At 44.1% G+C, this 24,392-nt stretch overlaps 1 protein-coding gene across 8 annotated transcripts in view; it reads left to right on the top strand.

Moving 5' to 3' along the window:
- DEPDC5 (DEP domain containing 5, GATOR1 subcomplex subunit) overlaps positions 1-24,392 on the top strand; it is a 1,004,325-nt gene that overhangs the window by 944,999 nt on the left and 34,934 nt on the right. For all 8 annotated transcript variants that reach the window (XM_069619835.1, XM_069619836.1, XM_069619838.1 and 5 more), the window contains one exon: positions 9,885-9,967. In XM_069619835.1, the coding sequence (XP_069475936.1) occupies positions 9,885-9,967 (83 nt within the window). The remainder of the gene's footprint in view (positions 1-9,884; positions 9,968-24,392) is intronic.

Here is a 24,392-nt window from a genome sequence, read left to right on the forward strand (position 1 = left end):
GTGTGACAGAGATGTATATTTGAAATTCTATTTACATAGCGGTTAATACCAAAGCGCTTTACAGAGAATGAGGACGGTACAATCAATGTGTAAATGTCAGATGAACGGACCAAGCGACCAGAAGATGAGATTTAAAATGAGAAAGAGAGGAAAAAGACCTGAGAGAAAGGGGAAGAACATTTGACAGAGAATATAACAAAATTAAAGAAGAAACGTATGGAGGGGCTAAACCATGAAGGCATTTAAAACAATACAGAGGAGCATTCCAAGATGGTCGCCGGGACACAAGCACTGTGAAGTAAGAGCTCCCGCCCCGGCACCAACACAATAGTAAAGGCATTCAATTGGGCAGCCCCCCGGAGAGGAATTTAATCGGTCAAGGAGCAGAACATAGATATAATAACCCCGATTGGCACCAAGAGGGCAACCAAGGAAGGATATCGGGAGTGGAGGCCGCGCTGCAGGCGGGGCACTGACTGACGATCCGGAGCCAGGAGGAGGAGCGCTCAGGCAGAGGTGCAGACCAGCCCCGGCAGTGGCATAGAGCAGCCCCTGCCGGGAGCAGCAGTGTTCCCAGGAGCCACCTTAATCAACTTGGAGGCAGCCTGACCCCAGGGCTAGTGATCCCCAGGTGGTCCGGATCCCAGGTGTAGGAAGCAGTGAGCCACTTCACACTGACGGGAGCTGTTAGGAGCAGAGAGATCAGTGAAGGCACGGGTCAGGAGCAGGGTCCACTGGGATTTAGAGGACAGAGAAAGACCGAGCTGGGTGCCACGCCACCCCCCCATCATTACAACCATCATGCAATAGCTGATCTCTTCAGGGGGTGAGGCCTAAACCCTCCACTCAGCAGTGGGATGTATGGGGGTCACAGGCACACCAACGGCCAGTAAATGTGAAAGGGGAATCTCCCTCTGCCCCATGCCAAGCTTGGTGTGTGGAGTGGGTTGTTCCCAGTCGGACAGAGGAATCGTGGGCTGGCGCACACCACTACAAGGGAACAACCATATCAAGTGAACTCCACGGACCCCCAGTTAGAAACGGAATCGGGGCAGGCGTCTGACTAAGGGGGTAAAGAACCCACTGACCCCCTTTTTGAGAGTAGCCAACCAGGGACGTCATTTCACCAAAATGCCTGGGGTAGCGGAAGTGACATCACACGACCCTTGACCTCTCATGACATCAAAGGAAGTGGTGTCATATGACCCCACCCCGAAGTGATATCGCGGGAAGCGATGGAACACAGCCTTTCACCCCTTGGAAAAACAGCAAGTGGTATCACATAGCATTGTTCCTAAGTACACTATGAAAAATATGTTTACGATATCACTATAATGTGATGTACATTTCATACAAGAATGGATCGCCATATGTATCATTAAGATCAGTGTGTATAGGCCCATATTACCAAATGACTGTGAATGCAAGGAGACGTCCATGACCAAATGATAATGATGTGTTATTATATAGCACTTACGCTTAAGGGCTTTATGTAGAAAACATATACACCCAATATCACCCAACCTGTGTTGGTACTCATTTATCCACCTAAGGATGAAAGGCTGAGTTGAGGTGTGACTCGCCCCCTGAAGTGTGCCTGAAATAAACCTTTAATGAGTCTAGCAATTATTGTATAGAATTCCAGAGAGACACATTATTTGGTATTCCTGTTCTTTCTTATTGAGAGTCAGTGCTGAAAGTGTTCGACTTGTTGCATCCCTGTTCTTTTTTGTTTTTTCATTATTATTATTATTTTTGTTTTAAGAGGCCTGAACAAGAAAGCCAGCCACTCCAGAAGTAAAGAGCCACATGGTGCTGGCCACAGCCCAGAAGCTTGCATTAGCCCAAAAAAAAGTTCTTTTTTAAAAAAAAAACTTTTTAGGTATAGCAAGGGAGACCTCAGGCAACCCCTAAATGACGTCTCTGTAGCCGACTAAGAGGTGGCCGCCCAAAAGTGGAGAGGGGGGCCTTTGAGACCAGCGGCTGGCAATGACGACCTGGGAAGCCCCCCAGTGCAACTCTTGCTAATGTCGAGTCACAAAAATAAAGATCCCAAGGAAAGTATCCAAACCCCCAAGCCGTGAGGAAACCCCAAGACGGCTCATTGCAACAGCTCTGGCGGAAAGAAGGAGAGGCAGGTTCCTCCATGGAGCATAGATTCCTGAGCCGAGAGGAGCCTGGAGCGGCACTGATCCAGATACCGGATCAGGCGGTGACAAAAGAACTGTTCCAACAATGTTTCCAGGAGTTCAGTGATAAAATAACAGAGACTCTCCAATCCCAATTGAGTCTCGTCAGAGCAGAATTGTCCCAGGCACTTTAAGAAGTGAGAGGTGACATTGAAGAACTGAGTGAGAGGACAGACGCAGCGGAACAGGCCATTCAAGAGCTGGCGGAAGATGCACGCAAGATAGATGGCCTAGTAGAGCAACTCACCAGGGTTACTCAAAACTTCGAGATCCAGAGCGAGGACCTTGGAAACCTCTCGAGAAGATAAAAAGGCTCCCGAAATGAATAGAGGACCGAGACCTGCAAGAAATGACATAGCAAGTCTTTGTGGAGCTTGAAAGTGGCAGGGAAGTCCCGATGGACCGGATCCACCGTGTGGGTCCAAAGAGGGGGGGAGCCAGGTGCCCAGACCAAGGGATGCATGGTAGCACTCCAGTTATATGGCTAAAAAGAGAAAATTCAGCTCGCCGCCTGGAAAGCAGAACCTATGAAGGTTAAGGGGCACTGAAATACAGCTGTTTCAATACATGGCACAAACCACGTTAATGAAGAGGATGATGTGGCCAGTGGTAAAGGCGGTGCCGCAAGCCCGGTTGAAATATAAATGGATGTTTCCCTTCAGACTGTTGTTCTCATGGGAGGGTCGATAGCACTGCATCACTACGTGAGAGGAAGGGTTGTGGATCTTGAACTTGGAGGATGAGGGGCATGCACAACTGGACCCAAAGAGAGCTTGGCAAAAGGAAACTATGGGAATGGAGGAAAGTCCCAGAGTCGGCCCATAAGAAGAGGGACCCAAGTGGTCTGACCAGGGCAGCCAAAAAAACACCTTCGGTGTAGGAAGGCAAAGCTCACCCCAGGCTGCACTCCTTGCCATCAGGAAGGTGACGAGAGCTTCCAAAATGTGGGGAAACACTCTCCCGGGGTGGTAGCGAAAGTAGGTGCCTTGGGGTGAGGGGTGGAGATAACTCGGCGATATGGTTTGGGTTATGGATCCTAGTAGATTTGCAAGTTTTTTCTCTGGATGGTTAACGAGAATCAGCTCCCATGGCTGTGGGCATGGGTGGGGAATAGGATGGCTGAGTCCGACCAGAGGGTTATGGGGAAGGTACGAGGGGGTTGGAAGGATGTTGGAGGGGTGTTGGAGTAGTTAAGGGGAGATGAGAAGCGACAGAAAGCCACCATAGAGTTACCACACCAAGCCATGGGGGATAATCACCAATTTAAGGTTCTTAATATTAGGGGTCTAAATTCCCCAATCAAAAGAAGAAAGGCCGATCATTTTCTAAATTGGGAGAAGCCCGAAATAGTGACACTACAAGAGACCCACATATGCAAGAGAGACAAACACAAATTGAGAATCAGAGGATACCCCCATATTTTACAATCTAACACCATGGGGGAAACCGGAGGTGTTCTCATGGCCTTCAAAGAGCTACCAGGACTCCACATCGGACCAATGGAAGTAGACAGGGAAGGCAAGTACATCCTTGCGCAAGTCACATGGGGGCGGGAACACTATATGGTGGCTACCCTGTATGCACCAAATGCGGGACAGGACGGGTTCTTGCAGGCGGTGCTCACAAAGTTGGAAAGGTTCGCAGTAGGGCAAGTAGTAGTAACAGAGGATTTCAACAGGGCCTGGGATCCAGTAATAGATGGAAGTGCAAAGATCTTCCCTGTACAAGGGGGCCCATCTTCGAAATTAAAGGTACGAATGGCCCAATTGACCTTGGTAGCTTCCTGGAAGGAGACTCAAAAAGGTTCCAAAGGGTATACATTCTATTCTCATGTTCACAGGTCTTTCTCCAGGTTCGATTATATCTGGGTCTCGAGTACTTTACTGGGGCAGGTACAGAGGGTGCACCTGGGGCCTATATCCATTTCAGACCATGCCCCCTAACGATCACTTGTGGGGTGCATTTAAAGGCCCCAAACAGAAGTCCCTTTCACATGAATAGCAAGATTCTAAACAATGAAACAAAAACGGCCTACCTGTCATTACCAATGGATAAGCAGCATTTTAATTTACAAAATAATGAGGAATCAAAGATCCCTGTCACATGGAAAACAGGATTTTTTTTAACATTGAAAACTAAAACGGCCTGCACATGTGTGTGCAAATAAAAACGTTTTTTGAAAAAGTAAAAGTGAAAGAAATATCACTGCTCACAGAAAAATGTCAGGAAAACAAAAAATGATGTATGGGTTGACAAAGAGCAATGTATATTTTGATTCACCCACAAAACTCCAGTGACATTTGAAGAGCCACTTTGTCTTCATGAAAAAAATGTCAGCCCAAGGCAGTCCCTTTTGCTGGCTTTGGGCAAAACTTCACAAGGACATCTCCCACTTGCAGCCTGGATGTCACATCTCCCATCTAATGACCAACCGCAATAAAAATGTCCTGATAAAGGTGTCGGAATTCAGTGTTCTCCAGACCTGCTGGCTCTGAAAGCAGGGACTTCAAGAAAAGTCATCCTTGGCTGGAGCACGACTAATATGTGTGAAAATGGGGGCACCCACTTCAAAGAGCAAGCTTCCAACACAAAGGAGACTGAAAAGGTACAGGCTGACCCAGTGAAAACAAATGGCAGGAGCAGGACCATTTTTCCCACATGAACATTCACAATTTATTTTAAAAAACTATTCTCATGTAGGCCTTTTTCTCAGCCATCATAAGGCGGATAGATTTCACCTATGTACCATTTTTTATATAATTTCCCAGTATTTTGGTGATATAAAATTCATCTTCCTGTGACTGTGGGAACTGTAAGGGCTAGTTAAACTAGGTTTCTGGCTGATCTGGACATGTTCCAAATGTGAGAGTTGGTGAGCGGGTGGAAATTGAAATTAGGGATATGCTTAATAACGTACATATTCATAACTGATGTGCTTTTTATGGAAACGGCATGATACAGATTTGGTGATCCGCTTATTTAATTCCCAATGATTAGCGTAAACAAAAAATATGTTTAACATGGCAGTTGCTAGTAAAATTATGAAGTTGTTATACATAACTAGTTTTTGCCAAAAAAGTTGAAAGGAGAACACAGGATGATGACAAATGGGAAGTGCCATATGTTGCTCCAGACCCCTAAGCCAATCCTCACTTGGAGGCTGGGTTTGGGAGGAGAGAGAAGGTTAACTGTTCAATCCTACTGGCAGGGATTATTGCAGGGTATTCCCCCAAGATTGTAAAATTGGTGCTGTCATCACTGCTATATATGGGGGACTGCACTAGGACAGGACACACAGAAAAAAGAGAAAGACAGGAACAGACGGACAAGAGACAGACCATCTGGAAGGCTGTTGAAACGTACCATCTGACGGAGGAGATTGCTGAGAGTGTATCTGGGTGGAGCTGTCTATTTCTAGGAAGGCCTCAAAGCTGACTGGTTCCTATGGTGGAGAGCGGGACGCCATCTTAGAGAGTGGAGTGACCAGACTCCTGCCCTATCTTTCTAGAGTGTCCTGAGATGCAGCTCGCTTTCCTGAACCTTAAACAGAGGCTTGCTATGTAAGTAGAACTGCGCTCTGGGAAACCAAAAGGTGGGGGAGTATGCTTGCCTTGAATCCTTTCCCTTTATAATGGGGCGGGGAGCACAACTGGGTAGATCCTTAGCCTATTTAACCAAAAATATTGATTTAATTAATTCACCATTTGGCAAAATACTATGGGGTGAATTTTGTTAAAGTTTGAAATTAACAAAGATTACTTCCCAGTGCATGCTGAAAACTATAGCCTATAAATTAATTGGGTAATCCTTGTTGTCCCGTTGACCCTGACTTCTCTAAGGAAGAGGGGTGTCTGTGTCCTTAAATTAGTCCAACCTTTTCATACAGCTTCCCCAACACAGGCGTTTCAGTGAGGGGTAGTCTGAAATCCCAAATTCCCCAAAGCATTCCAATTTTTCTGTCTGACTTCCCGACATAGACCAAAGCAAGGGGGGGTTTAAAAAACAAACCGATAAATCAACCTGTGTTTATTTTAAACCAAAAGTGTGGGCAAAATCATAATTAGCAATCTTGAAATCCTACTGCTAGCCATTTAAGCCTGCAGGAAAATCAAAATTGCACATAATTACATAAGTGCTTTTGTTATTGATCTGTGTAATTATTTTGTGAAGTGAAATTTGCAGAAAGTGATGAATTGTAATTGTGTTCTTTTTAATTCACTTTTGTGATTTATGTATGCTGAGAGAAGTTGAGTGTGTTGTGCCGTGGATAAAGTGGTGTTTAACATTTTCATGCTAAATTCTATTACTTAAATACCAGTATATTTCCCATACACCGGCATAGTTCTTGGCTCATTGTTAGCTCAGGGGAAGAGAGACCCAAGGGGCATGTTGTGTCTGAGATAGGGCTAAAAAAAAAAAGAATCTGTTAAACAGTTTGTTGCATAACCACATGAGTGGGGAGGGAAGGAACTCCCCGTGTTTAGGTTGGCTTCTCAATAAACTGTTACACACTATACACCTAGAACCAGACTATGGTGATGGAAATTTCTCTATCAATTACTAAAGGATGCAGTGATCTGTGCGGCGATGATGACCAAAGTAGGGAAATACTTCCAAAGAAATAATACCCCTGAAGTGCAGGAACATACAGTTTGGAATGCCTTCAAGGCAACCATGAAAGGGGAATTCATAGCCAAAAAAGTTCAATGGGAGAAACAGATCGCAAAACTCCAGGTTGAATTAGAAACCCAACTGAAAGGGGTGATGGCTAGCATGGAAAGAGAGGCAGGGTGGCCCTCAGGAAAGAATATGGGCACATCAAGGGACAACTGGAGCTGCTGCAGACCAAGCGAGTGGAAACATCCTTGCTGTATATGCAGCAGCAGTACTTTATCAAAGTAAATAAAGCAGACTGTCTCCTAGCCCGGCAAGTAAGGAAAACAGAAGCGTTGAGGACAATTCATCATATCAAAACAGGACAGGGGTCTAACAATTCCTCCTCAGAGGACATAGTGCAGACCTTTACCGAATACTATGCAGCGTTATACCTAAAACGGTGCCCACTGACAAAACTCACGACGGGAGGAAGGGAGACCTTAGAGGGAGAAATTACACCTGATGACGTGCGAGCAGCGATTAGGTCTCTGCTAGTCAACAAGGCCCCGGGACCAGATGGTTTTCTGGTGAGCTTTTATAAAACATTTAGAGAACTACTGATCCCAGTGCTGACCTCCCTCTTCAATTCCTTTGAGGCCTCAGGCAGTATTACTCAGACCATGGAGGAGGCAAAGATAGTGCTATTCCCAAAACCCAATAAAGATAAAACACATTGCAGGTCCTATCGGCCTAAAGCCTTCATCAATATGGACGCCAAACTATTCACCAAAATACTAGCAACCAGAATGCAAAAAATACTTGCCAACCTAATCAAAACGGACCAATCAAGCTTTGTCAAGGGGAGACAAACTTTTGACAACATGAGACGGGTATGTCACTTGATAGAAAAAATACATATAACAGGGACCCAAGCAATAGTACTTGCCCCAGACGCCGAAAAAGGCATTCGACCTTGTTGAATGGTCCTCTCTCTTTCATACAATGGAGGTCATGGGGTTTGGGCCGAAACTAATGCGGTTGGTTCGGGCCAATTATCAAACACTGACACTAAGGCACTAAGGCTGGCCATCAACGGCCAAATCTCCCAGGAAATTAAAGTTTCATGGGGCACCAAACAAGATTCAATACATTTGGAACCACTGTTAGCGAGGATTGGTGCTGAGAAGGACTTTAGGGGAATTCCATTTGGGGGCGAGGAGCACAATGTGGTGGCATTTGCGGATGATTTGCTTCTCACACTCACTGACCCAGACAGAACTCTGCCGACGCTAACCACAGGATTTGGGGAATTCGGCTCTGTGGCAGGCCTGAAAATCAACACTCACAAATCCGACATGATGGTGCTATAATGGGGGGGGGGTTTAACATCAGGGGGCTCTTGAAGCAGCCCCCTACAAAAGGGCGGATAAGGGCTTTCGCTACTCAGGAATACAAATTACGGAATCCATCAACGCCCTATATCAGACCAATTATTCTCCTTTATTAGAGACAATCAAGCTGTGACTGGGAGATAGAAGCAATCCACTCCCTTGTCCGGCTACAGCACACTCCACCAGAGGAAGGGCGGCCACAACGGCTTTTCAAGTAGGAGTGGCGATAAAGGACATTTGTAGGGCGGCTATCTGGAGCATGCGCCACACATTCACCAAACACTGCCGAATACTACTGCCTGGAGGAGGACGTCCATAAGGAGTCAGCGGTCAGACAAGCAGTTCTGCACCACTTGTTTACATAAGTCAGGAGCAGCCATTGTTCGTCCCTCCTTTCCTTCAGTTTTCAAGCATGCATAGGGATATAAGTATTCTTCATGGTACCGTGGTTAACCTATGTTTGTTTCAGTAAGTAAAGTGGCATGCTTCCACTGCTTGCTATTCTATTCAAGCATGTGAATTTATGAAAAGATCCAGTGCTGGAGAAGTCTTTGTTACTCCTGTAACTGTATTTCTCCAACATTGGTATCTTTCATAGATTCACATGCGCCCACCCAGGGCCACTCTGAGCTGCTCCAAAGACAGTCAGCCATCATATATGCAGTCACTACTGCTCAAAATCTGAAGATGGCTGCCTGTGGTGGAGCTTAAGCCCTACCACCTCATTGCTTAATGTCATGAAGGACCAAAGTGAGGGGGAGGAACTACACAAGTGAGTGTTTTATCAGGCATAATGGGCATTCTGTTTTGCCTTTTCCTATGGGAAAAATGTATATATATATTTATTTTTGAAATTACAGAGGATTCCCAGTCTGACGACAGGGAATATTCAAGCATGTGAATCTATGAAAGATACCAATGCTGGAGAAATACAGTTAGGGGTAAGTAACGAAGACCTCTGCTTTGGTACAACATACCACACTTGATAACCCTCCTTATCCTCCAGTACGATGCACACTTGGACAAGCGGTCCATTGTGGGGTTCTATGTGGGTTTTATTGACTTCTTTTTGAAAGCAGTCATTTTAGTTCTGCACTTTTGTCCGACCAAAATTCGACAGGTTTTCTTGTTATTATGGGGCCTCCCCATATGCCCTCCTTTCCTACCCCACACCCCCTTCCAATCCATGCCCCTACTTCCCCTCCCCATACCCCCATCACCCAGTTCTACTTCCCTACATCTGCATACATATATACATACCCATTTTTAAAAACGGGTTGAATTCTGGTGGTGGTGAAAAAACTTGATATGCATTGTGGAGTTCACCATGTCATAAGCTTTCCCCGTCTAAGGGCTCTGGTGAAGTCCAGGAGTAGATTTCACAAGGCAAGGATCCTTGCGCGTATGAAAAATGGGCACCTTTTCCAGAATGTGTTTCCTATTTGAAGTTAAAATAGAACAATGCAGAAAATGAAAAAGAGACCTAAATTGGGTACAAAAGAGGTTGCAATTAAAGTTTTTAAAAAAGGTAGTGTACTGTACGCATTTTCTTTTTTTTTGAGTGGCTACTGTTTGAAGGTATTTAACATGTGTGTTGTCATTTCTACACAAGAGTGTGATTTCTTTCTCCGCTGTACCGGGGAGAAGATTACTATGTTATCTTTTGGGCTATTACCAATTCTTGTATTTTGCATTTCTTTTTTTGCAGATTTGGCTTCATCCAGGATAAATATTCTGTCACTGCATTTAACTTCCCTGCCGAGAACAAACCACAGTATATCCACGTGACCGGTGAGAATCAGGGTCCCCAGAGGGAGGATGATGAGTTTTGAGGGAGGGGAGTAGTGGTCAGCAGTGTAGCTAAGGGAGGGTGATCTTGACAACGGTTCCCCAATCATTCCTGAAATGCGTTCTCAGTTTGCTAAAAAATATGTAATGGGGTTTGTGCCATTTGTATGGCCTTTTGGTGCTTTGTGTGCTGCAAGAAGAAATAGTGGGGGTGTGAGTAGATTAGGGGGAGCAGAACAAAGTTTGCTATTTCATTGGGTTTGCAATACGGGCCATGAGGTACTATTGCCGGCCTGCAGGTAAGTGCATGCTGTGTGTTTGCATGTTCGCTGGGTGTTGGTGTTCAGCAGACTAGGGCTCCTTGCCTGCGTGCAGGTCATGTTGTAGCACAGCTTCTACCATTTGCATGGCCTAGCAGTGCTTTGACCCGTGGTGATAAGGCTGCACCAAAAAAGATATATCTGAAACCCTTCAGCAAAATTAGATCTAGGTGTATAGGAACCCAGTGCATTTGCCATCAAATGTTCGCAGGTAATACCTATTCCCAGTTACTGGACGGTGAGAATGTATTTTAAAAATACAAGGGGGGTCCTGGGAGTCTTTAGCTTACTATATTTCACAGAGGAGAAATATCTAAACAATGGTTTATAGTGACTATTTCGAATGGCTTATTTTCGAATGCCATTTTCTCAAACATTTTGCAGAAAAAAAAAATTTAGAATGTTTTTTTTAAATGGGGGGTTCCTCTCTCAAACCGCCATTTTTTTGTAACACTTTTTTTTACTAACGAAACCCCCAAAAAAATATATAAATTTTAAAAAAATACATTCGAAAAACAAATTTTGGCAAAATGTTTTCGACAAAATTGTGTTTCGAAAATCTGTTTTCGAAAATATGACCGGATACCCTAAACAATAGTGGGACGGATATGCCCAGACATGGGTCCCGTGCCTGCTGGGCCTAGAGTCCCAAGCTAGACCTCATTGATGAGGCCCAACAAGGCCAAAGGGATGCTTGTGGTCTCGTGTAGAAGGGATGTGACCTAGTAGTTCGGGCTGGACAGCCCCTTTGAGGTGGGACCAAGCCTGATTTGCATATGGTCTTTCCCCTTCTGTAATGGCTTGGCAGGCGAAGAACGATGGTCTGGAGGGTTGCCCAGAGCAATGCCAGTGGTTAAGATTCATTCGAAAACTTCCAGCCATCACCTCTTTGTTTTTGGCAATGTGTTTTACACAATATGTACCTTGTATTCTTGAACAAATTCTCCAAGGGCAATATAAGCAATTGAATTTATGAAAACAGGATCCAAATGTACTGTTGTCTGTTTTACAGAAAGGGAACTAGCATTTCCTGGCTTCAGAATAATAGCACAACATGCAACCTCATCTCAAACACTATTATTGGTTCCATACACTCTCAAATACAGATAAACGTACAGAATGTAACTAGGACAAAACACATTGGGCCTAATTCACAGAAGCGTTCTATAATGGCGAAACCCCATTGGAAAACACTCTGTGAATTAGGCCCATTGCCGTGTCCTAGCTTCCAAATTGGTAGGATATTACCAACCACGAGAGCTGGGCGTTCAGTCTTCAAAACAGCACCAGAGACTCGAGCAAAGGAGCTGCCGTTGTTCTTATGGGTACATTGTCTCGCTCAGGTGTTAATTCATTTTTCGAAAATTGATTAGCAGAGTTTTCTTATTAAACATTTTGTGATGAACAATCCAGGTTATTTGATTAGCAATTCTCCCTAATTATTTTTAATGTCACAGCAAGTTATTAATATCCAAGACATAACATGAGCAGCATACAACATAATCGTGTTCCTCTGATAAAATACACAGCGAGATGATTGTTTCTAAGGGTACAATGTAAATGTTAGATGCAAGAAAAGGCACACAAAAAACACAAAATAAAAAGGCTTTGAAAACAGTTGTCAGCCAAGTCTTTCAGTCGTTGGGCACAGTTGGTGTTGTGCAGGAAAATGTCTGTGTATGCTTCATGCCTGCTCCTTGGCTGTGCTGTGTAGGGCGGATGAGTCTGGGAATTTCACGTGCCACTAACCTCATAATGTTGGAGCAAAGTCGGAGCTGGAGACTAAATGGCGAATATGGTGTTGCAGCATGCATGCATGCAGGTTCACTTGGCCAGATGGCCCTTTCCTCCCATTGCTAACTATTGATTTGAATCTTGCAAGGGAGACAGGTGCAATTGTTAACTCACAGGAGAAAATACATGCAAGATTAGGTGACCTAGAAACATAGTTTAAAAAACCACTGGCAGATCCGGATACTACAGCCTGGTATCAACGTAGAAAGAAGAAAGTATCCAAACAGGCTATAATGTAGGAACTACTAGGAATAAAAACTGCCCAATGTGACTCATGCTGTTCTGGGTCTAATTAAGCAGGGCCTTTGAATCTGAGGGGCGTGCAGGGGGGACCAGAGGCTTGCACAGTCCTCCCATGTTTGACGAACTGCGCCACGACAATTTATTATTTTATTTATTTATTTTTATTGTGATTTTGGTTTAAAACAAACCTTACACGACACCAAACAGACTTATACAACAAATAACATCACAGCAATCAGAAAAACAATGCACTATATATACATAATAATGCAAGAAAATAATCACCAGGTGCCTGTCAATTGATCCAGTACATATATTAAAATATTATTCAAAGCTAAAATCAATGACACATTATCTCCCCACATTAATCTGCACCAATATAAATTCATTGCAAATTCCGAGTCACTGCAGCCTTTGTCCTTAAAACAACTAAGCCTGCTTTTAGTAAAAAATGGTCAAACAGTGACCCAGTGCTTCAAAGGTTCTTTCATATCAGTATAATTACAAAATCTGCAATGTAATAAGGTGCTCGGTGCCTGTGGGTTTTTCCAGTGTTTTACCCTTTCCCTAGAATGGAATTGATTCAATTGGAAGCGTAGAAAGGTGGCCAGGACTCTTCAACACAGAAAGTGTTGAAGGTACAACGGAATGGTGTATTTTTTATGAATAAAATTAGCGTATTCCGTGTACATGCCAATACTGTCCACCCTCTCAACCCAATCAAACCCAAACAGTCTTCTTTTTACAACCCCTGGTCTGTATATTAACTTGTCTTCAGAGCTCCCAATTAATATTAGCACATCATACATCCGGCCCTTGGAAGAGTTAATGGACATAATAGACTCTTCCATCATAATACGATTCAAATCCCTGCATAAAGTATTTGCCTCGGGATACTGGACATTCCTATAGGTCGACAGTTGTCTCCACGTTGTACGTGCCATCAGGGAAGTCAGACAAAGTTCATGCCCGATAACCGAACAAGGTATTGCCAAAGATAAATTCAGCACCTCCTTCCATAATTTGCCTAGGATTATATTTAGCATGTTCCCTACATCTAGTAGACATATATCCACTCCATACAACAGAATTGTTTCTATCTTAGCCAGGTAGAAGCGAACAACAGGCAAAATAGAAAATGTGCACGTTCTTGCAGACAGACATTTCATTTGAGGAGTTAGTATTCTAATTTTTGCACAAAGACAATCCCTCCACATAACCATAGAGGTGTTGTTACTCAGGGTGTATCCCAAGTAACTCAAGGATGTTACTAGGTCCAGTCTCTCTGAGCCCGTTACCCAATGCATGATCTTAGGTTTAGGGCCCCTAGAGAACTCTACCACTTTCGACTTCATTCCGTTGGGTAATATATTGTTTTCAAGAGCATACGTATAAAAAATATTCAGCTTGTGTTGTAAACCCATCACCGTTCACCCGAAAAGAATGAAATTGTCGGCAAAGGATAGCCAGTCCAACCTAAGACTTCCAAGCCTTGCTGACGAGATAACTGAACTCTGCCACAGACAATCCACATCACAAACATACAGATTAAAAAGGGTCGGAGCTAGTGTGCACCCTTGCTTTAATCATAAGTATGAATTAATGATCAAGGAGAGAGAACTCTCTCGAGTCAAACATACCTGCAAGGTGGTACCTGTATGCAGAAGGGCAAGCAATTGCACCATCTTTCTAGGAATATTCAGCTTGAGGAGTTTTACCAAAGCACTGATCTAACCACACAGTCAGACATGCTACACATATCCAGGGAGGCCATATAGACCGCCCGACTTGGCTGTGTTGAACGTTGTATTGTAGATGGGCAAGAATGGTTGCATTAAGGGAAGTGCCCAGTTGCTTCCTAAACCCCACCTGAAATCGAGACAGAGCTTGAGACTGCTTTATACTGTAATTAATAGCCCTGAAAAGTAAAATAGCAAACACCTTACTGATCGCGTCATTTAAGGTAATTGGCCTACAATTTCTCAGATCCAAGGGATCACCGTTTTTAAAGATCGGTATGATGATGGACTGTAGCCAAGACAAGGGAATTACATGCGTCCTGAATATCTGGTCTGGGTTTTTAAAGAGCTGCCCAGGAGGAGAGTCTTTCAAAACAGAGGATTACAATCCGGACCAGGAGCCCGTGAAGGTTTGAGGTGGTCTATAGCCCTGATGATGTCATCTTCATCCCATGGGCATGTACCCCAACTGATCGGACCAAAAGAAGGATCTTTATATTCAGTAAAAGCTTCTCATAAAAATCAACCCAGGTGTGTTCTGTAATCGGGGAATCCACAGCGATCCCCATTAATCCCAAAGTGCGATTGATAGTGGCCCAAAATTTGCCTTACTTGCCGTTACATAGTTATTGCAAAATGGACTGATTGTCCTTAACATGTAAATCCATCTTCAGTGATATAACTAAGTTCTTGTATTTTTGACACACCCTCTTCCTCACCATGATATATTCGGCTAAATTAAACTCTGCTTTTTTTAATAAAAGCAAGGGTTTTCATTTTAGTCTCTTCGACTCCATAATTCTGTCATTAAAGATGTGCCTAGACTCACCTCTGCACCCCTGGGATTTCCTATGTAGTCTTGTTCTCAGACAATCCATAATAATATTATATGGATCATTGTCACCCCCCAACCTCCAGCAAACTCAATCTCATAATCTCTATATCCATGGTTCATGAGTGTATTAGTCAGGAGTTCGGTAAACCTCCTATCCATCCCACGGTTCCATTTAAGGACAAGCCCTCCCCAGGCTGGCGATAGACATGCAAAATCAGATCTCAAATCAAAATTACTGAGAACAAGATCTAGGGCGAACGACAATAATAAATGATCACCCAGGCCTCGATCTATAAGGGATAACTGGCCACATTTTGCCCTGAGGCCTGAGGATATATACAAATAATTGAACCTAGAAGATCTAGGACCCCTATGCCAAGTATAGACCGGAGGTTCAGTAGACGCACACTCCAGGTAAGTCAAATCCCAATCCCCAAGAAATCTATCCCAGCTAATCCCTCTTTGTACGTCACCACATAGGTAAGAAGGGATAGATCTGTCTCTATTGCAAACTGATCCCTCTGCACAGTTTGCATTGTAGTCCCCTCCCAAAATAATAGATTGTTGTTTCCCCCCAATGAACCAATCCTCAAAAAGTCCAACCAGACTAGCCTGAATAGTCTCCAATAAGACACCATTCGGGATCCAATACATATTAATTAGCAGAATAGAGGGTTGAAATGAGTTTGGGGTTGGCTTAACCACCACTAGCCATTCTGAGTGGAATATTAATTCATACTTCATCCTAAGATTACGATCTATGGCCACCGCCAGCCCCCACCCTAGGCCGGCCCAAATCCCCTTTAACAGCTGGACTCGTAAAAGTATTGTAACCCTCTAGATCAAAATGAGAGGTTGCCATAATCTCCTGAAACATGTACATTTTGTGGACTCCCACCCAAGAGGAATTCTCCCAGAATTTAGCCAAATTTACCCTACCACAGACATTGAATGAAATCAGCTCAACGCTGATACTGCTAGGATAGCCCCAATCCTGTCTAATGACCTCAAAAGTTTAAATAGACCCCACCCAGGACCAGTCCTGTCCATTTTGGAGAAGATTAGTAATTGGTGTGGTATGATCACGTATACCTTTTCTAGTGTGGGCATGTTTTCACCTAAAGCCATCCCACAAGATATATGCCGTTTGAAGTCCAAAAAAACCTTAGCATCATCAACTGATCTTAGACCAGACCGGTCATACCCCAACAATTTCAAGTTGACCCGCTGTTCCCACACCATATTAGATACAATTTCAGAATGGAAATAACTAACCATACGTTGATTATTCACAAGAGGGAGGCATACCCCATTGATATCATCAGAAGTAATGGACCTCAACTGGGGAATCTGTTGAAAAATGGCCAGGACTCTGGACCTATTCATCCTAGACGAATCACCGGGATGTTCATTAGACTCCCACCCAATTATCTTCGAGGGGCAATTTAAAGGCCCGGCCACACACTGTTTATTAGAAGGAGTTTGCACTACATCTGTGATTACCTCACAACCTGATTTATCTATATCCCTCAGAGGAATGATTAATGGGGGACCCTATACCAACCCCCAAAAGATTTTTACTAGGCTCTATAAGCCCAATAACAACCCCATCCAATTGGGTGGTCTGGCTTGCCACGGTCACCCATGCATGGGATCTATTTGTAATCTTCCCCAACTAGGTGATCTTGGTTTGTTTGGTTTGAGTGCGATCCATAGGTCTATCAATGGGCCCCTGAGAGTGAAGCAGCATATAACATGAGGTGAAATATCGAGCACCCCTGTGCTCGACTTAGTGGGCGAGGATTCATGGCCCATATCCATGACCCCGTAACCTCTCCCACCAGAACTGCCAGACGGCTGGTCTACAGACCTGTCCTGTGTGGGTGGAGGGTGGATCTTTACAGAATGTAACCCATTGCCCTTATGCGTAGCATCCTTCTCCCCACAAAAACTCATACACCTCTTCTAATTTCTGTGACACGGCTCAAGGCCCAGGTCAATCAACTCATCCACCTTAGGCAACTTGTAAATTCCTTTGAGGGATGTATGCCACCCCTTTACCCTTACAGCCGTTATATATATATATATATATATATATTTTTTTTTTTTTGATGATTCAAGTTCTGTGTGAGTTTTTCCCTTTAACAATATGGAGGTCACTGTTCAGTCCAGTGATCGCCTCATGGTCCACACTTTCGATCATAATTTCAGTCGAAGCGCGGGGACCCTGTGACCTCCCTTGCAGATTTTCCAGGCAGCTGCCTCCAACAAAATGGTGGGACTATTCGGTGTAACAGAGAGCACAGACATGTTAGGAGCACCCAAACCCAGATCCTCCACTGAGGTGGTTCCTTGAATGTCTACATGTGCCCCCAACAACGCCCTCCTGCTATCAACCCCAACAATTTGGACCATTTCCCCTGTAGATAGGATGTTGTGTATAGAGCACACCCTTTCCTCCAACTTTGTCAATTTGTACATTCCCCAATACCAAGTCTTTTATGCACCCTATGTCCTCCTTTGGTGGCACTAGCCCCTTGACAAATCCTTCCAAAAACGCGATGCGATTCATCAGATTATTAAATGCAGACTGTTGCCCCGTTAAAGCCCCCCCTAAGATTTCTTGGGTATATGTCAATGTCTTTATCGCAAGATTCAAACTGATATGGAGATTTGAGAGCAGAGAAAATACCAAGTTTTGCGATTGAGAGGCCAAAGGCCCATTCACAGTCACCTGATCTTCACTAGATAGTATGGAACAACTATTCCTACCCAGATAGTCATTAGTAAGTGCAGGTCCCAGAGGCCTGTCATTTGATGTAATAGAAGTACCTGTAATTGATGGAAACAAGGTCTGGCCCATGTTCAGTGCTGCAAAATTGTTCACTTACTTTATTGGCAAAAAGCTTCTCTAAACTCTCATGTCCGGACATAGTGAGCGCCTGTTGGCCTTGAGGCTCCAGACTATGAACAGAAGTAATAGGAGCCTTAATATGATCCCTTTTTCATTACTCTGTTCTATATTGATTCTAGATCTCTCAAATGATAGCCTTGCCTGAGCCCCAAAGTCCAGAGTAGAGTGGATTGCAGCATCCCTACATGTAACCACATCCCCAAATGTTTCCCCTTTCCTTTCATAGATGCCATGTCCTCCTGAATAGAAGCCATCTCCAAATCTGCAATGTCTCTAAGTAGGCCTTTGTTAGCTGATGAGAGAATGTGTAATGAATCCACTAATATCTCACCATTATAACATACATCGTTCAGCCCTACTGCACTGCCCACGCCTAAGTTGGACAGAGCCGGAGATTGTAGGGGTGGCAGTTGATTAGTGGGCCCTGCAGACTTCAAGTGCGAATCAGTTGAGTCTGCAAACACAAAGATGGTCGGGTTGGAGGAAGACAAAGTAGGGGGTAAAGCTTGGAGGATTCACCAAATTAATGGAGTCCATCCTGATGGTCTTGGATTTTAGGGTATTATGTTGGAAAAGGGGTTTGACAGTGCCCGAATATAGCTACTGTGGCATAGAGGCATGAAATCTTACGATCTTCTTAGAGACCATAATAGGGGGCACAGATGTAAACTCCTTTAAAGCCCCAAGATCAAACAGCACACAGTCAGCCAGCCCTATATCCGTCCTTTCCACAGACAGAACCTCCTGACTTTTCCCTGACTGTGGACCAGAGGATGAAACCTCCATAGTCATGGACCCCCCCTCAGTAGATACAGAGGGGGCTACAATCTCAAGATTTTGGGCATGCCCAAGGCCCTGTTTAGTAAAACCGAAGCCACTCCTTAGATTCTGCATCCCTGGTATCACGATATCAGGTTCCTCTAAAGAGAGAAGGCCATTACTGCTGTTGCAACATATGTGCAGGGGATATAAAACTGTCAACCATCGGGACGGCTCAAAGGCACTATACCTGCAGTCACCACCTGCAACAAAAGAGCAAAAACTCAGTGCTCAACCAGAACGACCAGTCTTTATAGAGTCTCTCGAATGGCTCCGATAACGAATTGCTGACTCCCTGTTATTTTATAGCTCAGTTTTGTTGAGCAGCAGGGTCAGCCCAACGACCTGCCAGAATGACCAACGTAGGGATTATCACAGTCAGTTATGTAAACGTTGTAACCTAGAAACCAGTATACCACACTTCCTCGCATTTAGATAGCACAAAGGTGCGCACGGCTTGGTCGGCTAGCACGGACTGCAATAGCTACTTCCCAGCTCATCAGACTCTGCAATATGAAGTATCCGAATAACAACCAAACCTGCACCTCAACCACGGCAAGCAAAGTGAATTGCCGGTTTGGCTCAGTCCACCTCCGAACACTTGCGCACATTTCCCTTCTGCTTCGCTCGGGAGCTGGTTCCTTAAAGCTGTACAGCCGTATTACACAGCAAAGCAGAGCAGAGTCCTTCACCATCTACAGCACGATCCAATTAGTGAATGGCTATCTTCCAAACACTTGCACACACTTCGGTCAACACTGCACCACGACAATTGTAACAGCAATTGAATGTTTGCCTGCAATCCGAGTGCTGATATTGTTCACAACCAAATTGGCCACAAAATGACAACCAAGGGCGTTGCTATAAATTAAAGCAGCAAGGGGATAGGTCTGGGAAAGAGGCAGCTACTTCTTGTCGTATTATTTCCTGCCAACAGAAGGATAAAACACAACCCTGTATTTACACAGAGGAGACAACATTCAATCTAGAAGGGCTGTTTTCGGCTCAAACCTGAGACTGTGAAATTAACTGGTCCGAGCACTAGTACGGTGACTACTCAGACAGAACCCAACCAGGCAAGTCCACCAATGACCGTTACAGGCACATTTCCTTACCCTATTAAATGCAAGGCTGTACAAATCCAGGGCATCTTTAGTGCCTCTAAAAGAACCTATATCAATTGCTCTCGGGTGTTGGAACTCTTTCATGTTGTGCTCCCACTTGAATTCATTACTAGTACTGATACTTGTATTGTGGACATTTGTGAAGATCATCAGTGAGACACAAGGGCAACGTCCAACATCTTCTTTAACGCAGAGTCTACAGCGGCATACGTTTTGGATCATCGACCTGCCCTGCATAAACTGGGCTATGATTGTACCCTAATTGAAGTAGATACAGCCGCTGATGGGAGGTTTGGGTATAAGTAGGATAGCCACAGGTATGGCATGGGCTCCTATAATCAGTGCTACTCATTACCCCAGGTCAATAGCTGCCAAACTATGGAACGCTATGCCGCTAACACTCAGACCAGAACCCTCCTTTTGGACTTTTAGAGCCAAAACTAAAACTTGGCTTTCCAACAGAAACTCTGCCTAATGTACTTCCTCTCCGCATGACCCTGCCTGTAACCTGGTCTTCCATAACCTGGTCTTCCACACTTATTGCTGTTATTTCACAGTCTTCTATTATTGTATATTGTATATTCCTGGCATGTTGTAACTGCATCTAAGTCTTGCCATGTTGTAATTGCATCTAAGTCTCCGACGCCCAGTTACCCCAGGGTTCGGCGCGCGGTATAAATAAAGAAACTAAACTAAACTAATAATTCTGCTCCTGTGGTATTCAGCATGATCAAAAGCTAACTGCTGCCAACCAGGTTGACGAATCTCACTGGTCTTGGTTGGCTAATATGGTCGACCAGCGTGGACTGGAACACACAAGGAAATTTACATATTTTTGAAGAAAGCGATCTACTGGATTTTATTGACAATTTTACTATTGTAGCTTTACAGGAAACCTGGCTCACGTCTCAGTTAGTGATTGATGGTTGGAATATTCTTTCCTGTTTAGCCACCAAGGGCCTGAAAGGCTGACCTTAGAAGCTGTTCGGCCTAATTACGAGAATGTTCTTGTGGATAGAGTTTCCTTTCCTCAGGCCATGGGTTCTCTAACTAAGAAAGTCCTATATGTCATCACTCTATGCGATCACCCCAACAAATTGTCTCACGCTTTGACACTAAAAGCGGTTAAAAGGGCCATCAGTCCTCAGGGTTACATTCCTCCTGTAATTATATGCAGGGACTTTAATGCAAGAATACCGAAAGCAGATCGGCTGCCGATAGGTGAGTGGGCTGGCACCTCGTCAACTGTGCAGTACAACAAACTTGATAAACGTTGTCAACAGGGTCTCAGTTGGGCCGATCTGCTATATTCTAATAGTTTTATGATGGTTAACAAGTCCTATCCATCGGATATACCACCAAGCTACACACGTATTGGAAAAGGAACAAGTAGCATAATAGACTGTCTTTGTGTCCAACCAATCTGACCTGGTTAATTATATGTGTGTACTGCACAGGGATAAACGTGATCATTTCCCTTTAGTGGCCGGTCTAAATCTGGTGGCCGTAACTCCTACATTCTACCCAATTTGGGCAACTATTTGTTAATACGGCACTGAGCAGGATCTCCTAGCACGAGCAGAATTTGGAGAGGGCATCTGGTGTCGCCTGGGATACTTTAAATGGATATTCTGAACTTTGGGGTACTGTCATGCCGAATTTGGGGCACCGGCATGTCTATAGCTATTAGCCATTTTGTAGCATGTATAGAAACCAGTACCTGCTCTGTAGTAAAGCGTAAAACTAATAATAATAAAATAATAATAATTGGGCATTTATATAGCGCTACGAACCCTCAGGTATCTGAGCGCTGCTTATTATTACCCACGGTGTGTGGTGCTCATTTATCGACCTCGGAAGGATGAAAGGCTGAGTTTGGCCCGGCCGGGATTTGAACCTGCGTTAGCAAGCTCTGCACGATGTCAAAGCGAGCACTCTACTCGCTGTGCCACTTGACCGGCGTGGCCATTATTCCACATAAAAAAACATGCACATAGGTCCGATAAGGAAATTAAGGAGAAAAGAGGGATCTGCGTGATTTTTCCATCGCGGAAAAGTCTACGATGGAAAAGTTTGCATGAGAAATGTGCGAACCACAAAAGGTTCGCACATTTCCCATGCGAACACGCATCTACAAACCCACACCACACCCACAACACACCCCCACCAACACCCTTAATACACCCACACCCCAACACACCCCTACCCTACTTACCTTTCCTTCACACTGTGTTCCTGCAGCGCCAGTTCCGTGATCAGGAACCAGCGCTGCAGGGTCATTTTTTTTTTTTCCAGAAGCTTCAGGGGTTTCCCGCCACAAACCCCGCTCACTATACTTTAAAGTATAGTGAGCGGGCTCTTGCGGGGGAGAGCCCCACAGCCCCTGGTATTTTTTAATCGGGTGTGCTGCAGGGTTGTCCCCCGCAACACCCCGCTCACTATACTGTATAGCATAGTGAGCGGGGTATTGCGGGGGACACTCCAGAGGCCCCATTATTTTTTTTTTTCTTCATTTGGTGGGGGACAACCCCCAGCCCCAAGTCCGACCCCCACCGACACACCTAAACACACACCACGAAAAGTTCGGACTTTTGGTAGTCCAAACTTTTCGTGGAATTTGGCCCAAACTGGATATGCAGCTCCCTCATCGAGAAGGAACCTGCCCTTTGGGTTTAGGCCCTTCACTGGCTGTTCTGCAAGATCAGTGAGATGCAAATAATCCCAGCTTCATGGCGTGAAGGCATAATTGTGCCAGTATTAAAGAAAGGTAATTATTTAGATCCGAAAAACTATCGCCTTTTGGTGATGCTAGATATTTCATCTAAGATCTTTTCCCGAATATTATTGCAGGAGCTGAAAGTATGGTCTACTGAATGTAATATCATTTCTTTCAATCAAACCGGTTTTCATAAAGGCTTCAATGCCACCATTAACTGTCTAGCTTTGTATACCATCATTCAGCAGGCATGGTTAATAAGCAAGTAGACGGTGTATGCAGCATTAATTGATTTTAGTGCAGCATTTGACACCTTTGAATAGGGCACAACTTTGCCAGAAATTGATTGTGTGTGGAGTACCTATGGGCCTTCTTAAAATGATAATTTGCCTGCATGATCACACCCGACTAAAGGTCTGCATGGACAAGGCTGGCAGGACAACCGGCTGAATCAGAACTACAAAAGGTCTTAAACAGGGGTGCACACTGGCACCCATGTTATTAAATCTCTATTTATCGGACTTGGGGAGGTGCCGTCTAGTCAATTGGCGAATCCACCAAGATTGGGCAACAGACCTGTGTCTTGGTTGGGTTATGTGGATGACTTGGTTCTCTTGGATCTCACTCAGGGTAGCTTGCAGCCATCCTTGCACAAACTAGCCACCTTTGCTTGGTGTAACTCTTTGGTAATAAACACTGATAAAACTAAGATTGTGGCTTTAAATGGACTTTGGATGGGGTTGCAGTCGAAGCTGTGCCGGTGTTCAAGTATCTTGGTATCCATCTGGATGAAGGGCTGAGTGGATCAAAATACCTCAAAAATGCCAAACTGAAGTCTGTGACAACTGCGGGTGCCGTAAGTGCCTTTGCCTCAAGGTGTGGAGGCCATTCTGTAGGAGCAATTCTATATCTTTACAGGGCAAAGATCGCCTCTGCTATGTTTTATGGGGCAGAAATTTGGGCTTTGGCCCAGGTTAAAGAAATCAGTTAATTGGAAGCCACAATAATTAAGCGATTGCTAAAACTGCCTTCTCGGACGTCTATTGAAATGCCTTATTTGGAGTTCAACATGATACCTATATCTGATCAGCTACAAATGAGCTGTCTGCTTTTGATCTGAGAGCACATAATGCTTCTGCTGATTCTATGCCGGGCATTTTGTATCCAGCTCTGAAATCTAGAATGAATTTCATGCCCAATAGCTGCCTGATAAAAATTTGGTCTATTGCAAGCAGATGGCTTGCTTTGGCACCAAGCGAAGTCTTAGACTGGCCTATCAGTAAACATAAAAAACATATGAAGGTTATTGTTCTTACAAAGTGTAACAAGCAATTAATGGCCGCCGTTTCCTTTAAAGAGCCATGCAGCTAATTTCATGGAATACTATTTAGATCGAGAAAAAGTGCCAAGCTACATATTTAGCTTTCTTGGTAATTTCACTGTGTGAGATTATCTTAACACTGTAATGACAAACAAAATATTTGGGAGCTGGGCTAATATACTGAGAGCTTGCCGGCAGTGCCGAATATTTGGGGAAGAATGTGTAGAGACAGCCAAACATCTTTTGATGACCTGTGACGCTTTACTACCTCTCTGGTTGAGGGTACTTGGAGCAGTGGCTTTACAGGAGTGGACAGATGCAGAGGCCCTATGGCAATTGTTTCTGGGTGGTAATCAGGAGACATGTATCGATACTTTTGCAATGTTTTAGGGAAAATTGTTCTTATTTTTGGTGATCCATGGTGAGCAATCTACTATGAATTATTGTAATGGATGAGATGTAATTGATTTTACGTTATTTTAAAAGATGTGTTGTTCAACTATATAAAATAAAAAAATGTAAAAGAAACAAAAAATATATATATATTGCTCAGGAGCAACACGTTTGTCTTGGAAGCAAGATAACGCAGAGCAACACGGGTTT

This window comes from Ambystoma mexicanum, chromosome 10, assembly GCF_040938575.1.
Source record: "Ambystoma mexicanum isolate Mex_15411 chromosome 10, UKY_AmexF1_1, whole genome shotgun sequence".
NCBI classification, from domain to species: Eukaryota; Metazoa; Chordata; class Amphibia; order Caudata; family Ambystomatidae; genus Ambystoma; species Ambystoma mexicanum.